The sequence below is a fragment of the Plecotus auritus genome (genome assembly GCF_963455305.1).
Source record: "Plecotus auritus genome assembly, chromosome: X".
Classification (NCBI taxonomy): domain Eukaryota; kingdom Metazoa; phylum Chordata; class Mammalia; order Chiroptera; family Vespertilionidae; genus Plecotus; species Plecotus auritus.
Window position 1 is genome coordinate 34,878,332 of NC_137784.1, and position 6,000 is coordinate 34,884,331.

Consider the following 6,000-nt stretch of genomic DNA (forward strand, 5'->3'; position numbering starts at 1 on the left):
TATTCTTCAAATTATTATGTTACTTCCTAGAATTTTTAGTTTCACTGCTTCTGCTATTGATGAAAAGTTTACAAAATAATGATTTTGTTTCTATTTTAGAAGATGCTATTTAAGGAGAGCTTACTTCTCCTTTCTCTAAAATATGCTTGGCAGAAAGTTTACTTAAAATTATCACATAATTTCATATATTTAAAATTGTTTTTCACTATAAGGTTATATTATTTTTATAACATTTTTATGATCAAAGATAAAATAAGCATATTCACATTTAGTTACTCTGATGAAAAACTTGATACTCTGACCACTATTGTGCTAGCAGTCAGTTTCTACACTTTGATTTATGTTTTAGTTTCTCTACTATTTTATTCAGTAAACCATTAGTTATTGGGTGTATTAACAAATGGAATCCTCCCTCCTATGCTGTATCCATATACACATACTCCTATACTTTGGGATTTAACTTACCAGCAAAGATCAATAGTTCCTTTCTCCTCTTAACCATTTAGCACATTCCAGGATAACTCCTGCTACTTTACATTTTTATTTTCCCTCTCTAACCACATTTCAGTCCCACAGATTTGGTATTCTCTGATTTAAAAATAATAAGTAAATATATACTGTATATTGAAAAATCTATCTCAAAATTCTCTTTTGACAATCAACTGTTCAGAGTACAGGTTTGTTTACCCTAGGGGTAGGTTAGATCAAACTGATTGAAAATATAATGATGTTGTCATATTTTGAGAAAATGTGAAATTGTATGTATTTGCTAAAAAAATTACTGATATATAGTTTCATTTTTAATTTTTTATTTTAATTTAGGATTTGCTTTCCCATATGCTGCATATGGACCCACATCAGCGGTACACTACAGAACAAGTATTAAAACACTCATGGATAACCCACAGAGACCAGTTGCCAAATGATCAGCCAAATAGAAATGGTACATCATATGTCATTAAGGTAAAACATACTTTTATGTACCTTCTAAATGCTTGATACTTTATAAAGCCATTGCATGCCATTCACTCATGACCACTTATGTAATTACTTTAAAGCATCTTTATTTTTTAAAGATTATTTATAGCCCTAACTGGTTTGGCTCAGTGGATAGAGTGTCAGCCTGTGGACTGAAAGGTCCCAGGTTCGATTCCGGTCAAGGGCATATACCTTGGTTGCAGGCACATCCCTATTAGGATGTTTGCAAGAGGCAGCTGATAGATATTTCTCTCTCATCGACGTTTCTAACTCTCTATCCCTCTCCTTTCCTCTCTGTAAAAAATCAATAAAATATAATTTTAAAAAGATTATTTATATATTTGTTTTATTCTATTTATTTTTAAATAACAGCCATGGTCCTTTTTTTTTTTTTGCCTATAGCCTTTCTGATGATAAATACCAGTTTCTTGATTATATTTGCTTAGCTTTTAGAAAACACTAGGGCTAGGACTAGATTAAATGCAAATTTCATATGGAAACAAAAGATTGCTATTGATTTCTAAATTAATAACCATCAGTGCATGTTCCTATATTTCTAGACATTGAACCTAGATTTTAAATTTTAGTAATTTATGCATTCATCTCTTTTTGGACACAGATTGTTTCTATGTCTTGACTATTGTGAATAATGCTGCAGGGAACAAGGGAGCACAGATAACTCTTTGATGATAAAGATGTTGTGATAGACACACATACAATGGAATATTATTCATCTTTAAAAAAGGAGATCCTGCCATTTGCAACAATATGCATGGTGTACCTGGAAGACATGATATTAAGTGAAATAAGCCAGACATAGAAATGCAAAAGCTACATGATCTTTTGTATATGTGGAATCTAAAAAAGTCAAATATGTAGAAGCATAAAGTAGAATGGTGGTTTCTAGGGTGGAGGGGAAAATGGGGAGATGTTGGTCAAAGTATATAACATTGAAGTTATGCAGGATGAATAACTCCAGAGATCTAATGTACAGCATAATAGTACCATATTGAATACTAGAATTTGCTAAGAGATTTCAGGTACTCTCATCACACACACAAAAAAAATGATAACTCTATGAGGATATGCTGATTAGCCTTACTATAGTAATCTTATACTATGTATTTAAGAATATTGTGTTTATATACAATAATATGTACAATTCCTATAAAAATAAAATTTATTTATTTTTAGTTTATCTTTGTTATTGAAAGTATTACATATGTCCCCTTTTCCCCTTTTGACCCCTTCCTCCCGGCTCCAGTCCCCTCCCCAGGACTTCACCACATTTATTGTCTATGTCCATGGGCTATGCATATATGTACATAAGTTTTTTGGTTAATCTCTTTCTGCCCGCCCTTTCTTCTGAGATTAAAAAAAATTAAAAACTTGTAAAACCAAATTAAATTAGTGATGAAAGACTAATAAAATGATATATTGTAAGACACATAGTTATTGAAATAAGAAATATACAAGTAATCAGGTATTAATTCTTCAAAGGTGCATCTATGTACAAGTCAAGTATTTTCAATTATTTTCCTAGGCAAAAAAAGAAAAGCTGTAGTTAAATCTCTTGTGATATACTTGGAAGTTTTTTTTTTCACCTTCAGAGATTATGATTCAGTTTGTAATATTTCTCATTATTTTAGGGAGCAGTGGTTGCCACATATTCAGCACTGACTCACAAGACCTTCCAACCAGTCCTAGAGCCTGTTGCTGCCTCCAGCTTAGCTCAGCGACGAAGCATGAAAAAGAGGACTTCAACTGGCTTGTAAGATTTCCAGTGTTCCTCTGACAAACTGGATGAAGAGAAAAGGCAAATGTGTAGCTTTTGCCTAATCTTATATCAAAGGCATTGTTTTCTGCTACATTACTTGAATATTCTGTTTAAGTCTTCTTATTTAGGGGCAGTGAAATTAAAAAATAAACATACACGGGTCCACAATACTCACAATATGCTGTTTTACAGTAGTGTCCCAGATTTATTTAAATATATATGGTATCTACAAGGTCCTAACAGCTTCTCTGCACACTAACTTCTAAAGTTCCTTTTAAATAGTTACTTTTGTAGTTTTTCTGGTTTCATACAATAATGGTTTGGTGAATCATTACCAATAATCAAGATGCAAATATAACAGTATAATGCAAATCAATTTCAGTATTTTTTGACATAAGATCCTGAAGGATAGGCTTTTTTAAAAAAAAAAAAGAAAGAAAAACAAATTGAAAGTAATTTGTAGAAGCTCATTATTGTGTACAACCAAAGGGCTCCATTCATTTGGTAGTAACTCCACTCTGTAATTACTAAAATGTAGACATAGTAGTTTGATGCCAGTGCAAAATTTATTTGTGCTAATATGTGAATGCCTGATATGGTTGGTGCCAAAGTTTTTACAGAAGAATTAAATCACAGATAATGTGTGCAGTCAGGCCTGTAGATTATCCATAAGTGGCCTCATCTAGAAATAAAGGTTTTCATAAGGCTTCTGTAAAGTTCACTTCTGATGGAATTCTACTACAAAAGAAGAATTTTTAGCCAAAGGTTTTATATTGCTGTTGTGACCTACTAAACAATTAAGCCTTTGAAAATAAAGTACATGGTGTTCATACTACCTTGGTTTTATGTAAGCTGACTTTCAAGTGAACCAGTTGGATTTAGTCAACATCTGCCCACCCCACCCCCCCTTATAATGAATTGCACTATTGTTTTTTTGGACTTCCATGTGCTTTAAATTATGGTGTATCATAGTAGTATACCTTGAATTCTATGGAATATAGTTGAAATTTTACTGTAGTGAAGTTGTGAGCTTAGCACAGATGATATAGTATAATGCATATCAGTAAATTTTAGACAATGCTACATAATAGTTATACTTCAAGAAGCTAAACTGGCATTTTAAATAGGAAATAATATGAATGATCTGCATAAAATTTGAACACATTTTAAAATTATAAAAGAAATATGGCCAAATTGGTCTGGTCTTATTAAATTTTATGATTCAGAATCACTATGTATTAAGTATTGTTTTCTCTAAGTGATACAATTTTAAAGAATCTTTTTGTGTTGTTGAATAAAATACTACTACTACTACTGATAGAAAGAACACATGAATGTAAACTGGAGGATATTACAGTTTTGTTTAGTGAATATAAGTGAACTACTTATGTATGCTAGGTGTACTGTTTGCTCTGTATTTTATTTTGCTTAATTCTGAGAGAGAGTTGATTCCTAATTGCTGAAGTATATAACTTAACCTAGGAGACATAATTTTGGTATTTAATAAAAGAAACTATACATATTATCTTTACCATGTGATATATATTCCATGCACAAGGATGTTTCTTGGGTGTGACGTGTAAAAGTATGTATCTTTATTTTGAGGTGTCTTTTTCCAATAATTGAAAGACATTAAAGAACATTTAATGTCGCATGGAAAATAGTGCTTAGAAATAGATTGGTATCATATCTTGTAGACTTTTGTGCTCCAATTTGTTTTTTTTTTTCTTTTCTTGTTTTGCTTTATTACTGGAAGCAATTGTATGTGACAATTTGTGTCCATATATTCAGACTTATTTTCCTCTTGCCGTTATGTTCTTTGTGCTTGTATGCCTTCCTATCAAAAGTGATAGGACAAACTCAGAGATATGATTTTCATGGTGAACTTTTGAGAGCAGAGATACTATTTCCATGTCTACTTTTATAGTATAAAATTAAGATAAGTGAAATTGGAAAATGAAAAATAATAAAAAATAACTTTCAGTCTTTCCATAATCAATCATTTTTTAAAAAGTAGATTATCTTAACTAATTTACCAATGAATTTGTACAGAAGGGTCATGCCATACAGTCCTTTTATGAAAGAAACACAATCAGAATGAAGCAGTGAACAGCATGATTCCTCATCATTCATTGAGGATTGACAATGTGTAAAAGATACAGATATGCTAGTGGATTTTTCCTATAATTCTGCAAGAGTTTTCTTCTGGAAAATTCAAACATGGTAGCTTAACAGTAGTAGGGAGCAACCTTATAAGGGAAAGCTTGAAACTATATCCTCATTTTGTAGAAGGAACCCAGTTAGGGATGCCTAATCATGTGTCCATTTGGCTATAACTCTAAAGCAACAAATGCAGATGGGAATGGGGCTTCTATAAATGCTTAAGCATTAAAAATATTTTTATAAAACTTTACAGTGCTGTAATTTCTAATGACCTCATGAACAATGATTTTGCATTGCTTTTCTTTCTAGTTGATGCTTCTTGGTAGTATTTAATGATAGCACAGTTTGGGATTGTTATTGTTATCTGGAAGGGAGAGAACATTTTTTCCTCAAAGGGAAAACACCAATTTTACCAAGATAGACAAACAATATAATGTCCTAAGGCACATAGTATGAATAAACTCAGGAAACCAATTGCAAGAAAATTGAAATAATAGTGCCAGTGATGGTGATTTTGTGGGGAAATAAAGGTTTCAGTTGTTTCATGAAAAATGAACTTTAACCTATTTTGTTAGACCCAGTAATACCTAAAGTGATTTTTATAATTTATTGCCTTTGATAATTAAACATAGTAAAACATTTTTATAGTACCTTTGGTAACCCAAAGGGATTTCATATGTGTAGTCAACCCACAAACTTAAGCACAGATGCTTAGTGTTTATTAAAGCATCATGCGGAAATACAGAAAACAAAACAAATAAAAATCATGCTGAAATAGTGCTGACCACTTATAAACTTATTTATATTGATTGAATAGTATTTTCCTCACAAGAGACCCTTCATATCTGAAGAAGAACCACTTATCTTGGCCCTAAGGTTAACTAGAAAACTGAGGCTTTATACTAGGCAAAGTATGTCTTTGGCATTCTCTACATTTTCTTTCTCTAGCCTTCTAGCCCCTGTGTGCTATCCTATTTGATTACCTCACAGAGGACTCCATGATTAAATTATTCCTAAAAGATTTTGTGCCCCAAAATGACCTCACGCCCTTCTCCTTACTCAAATCAGAACTTCCATTACCA

The 6,000-nt window shown here is 31.8% G+C and overlaps 1 protein-coding gene across 1 annotated transcript in view; it reads left to right on the forward strand.

Moving 5' to 3' along the window:
- The window catches only part of RPS6KA6 (ribosomal protein S6 kinase A6), a 198,315-nt gene extending 194,058 nt beyond the window's left edge, over positions 1 to 4,257 (forward strand). Inside the window, exons 21-22 of the mRNA XM_080652561.1 lie at positions 823 to 963; positions 2,628 to 4,257. Coding sequence (XP_080508687.1) covers positions 823 to 963; positions 2,628 to 2,753 — 267 coding nt within the window. The 3' untranslated portion in view covers positions 2,754 to 4,257. The remainder of the gene's footprint in view (positions 1 to 822; positions 964 to 2,627) is intronic.
- The last annotated feature ends 1,743 nt before the right edge of the window (positions 4,258 to 6,000 follow it).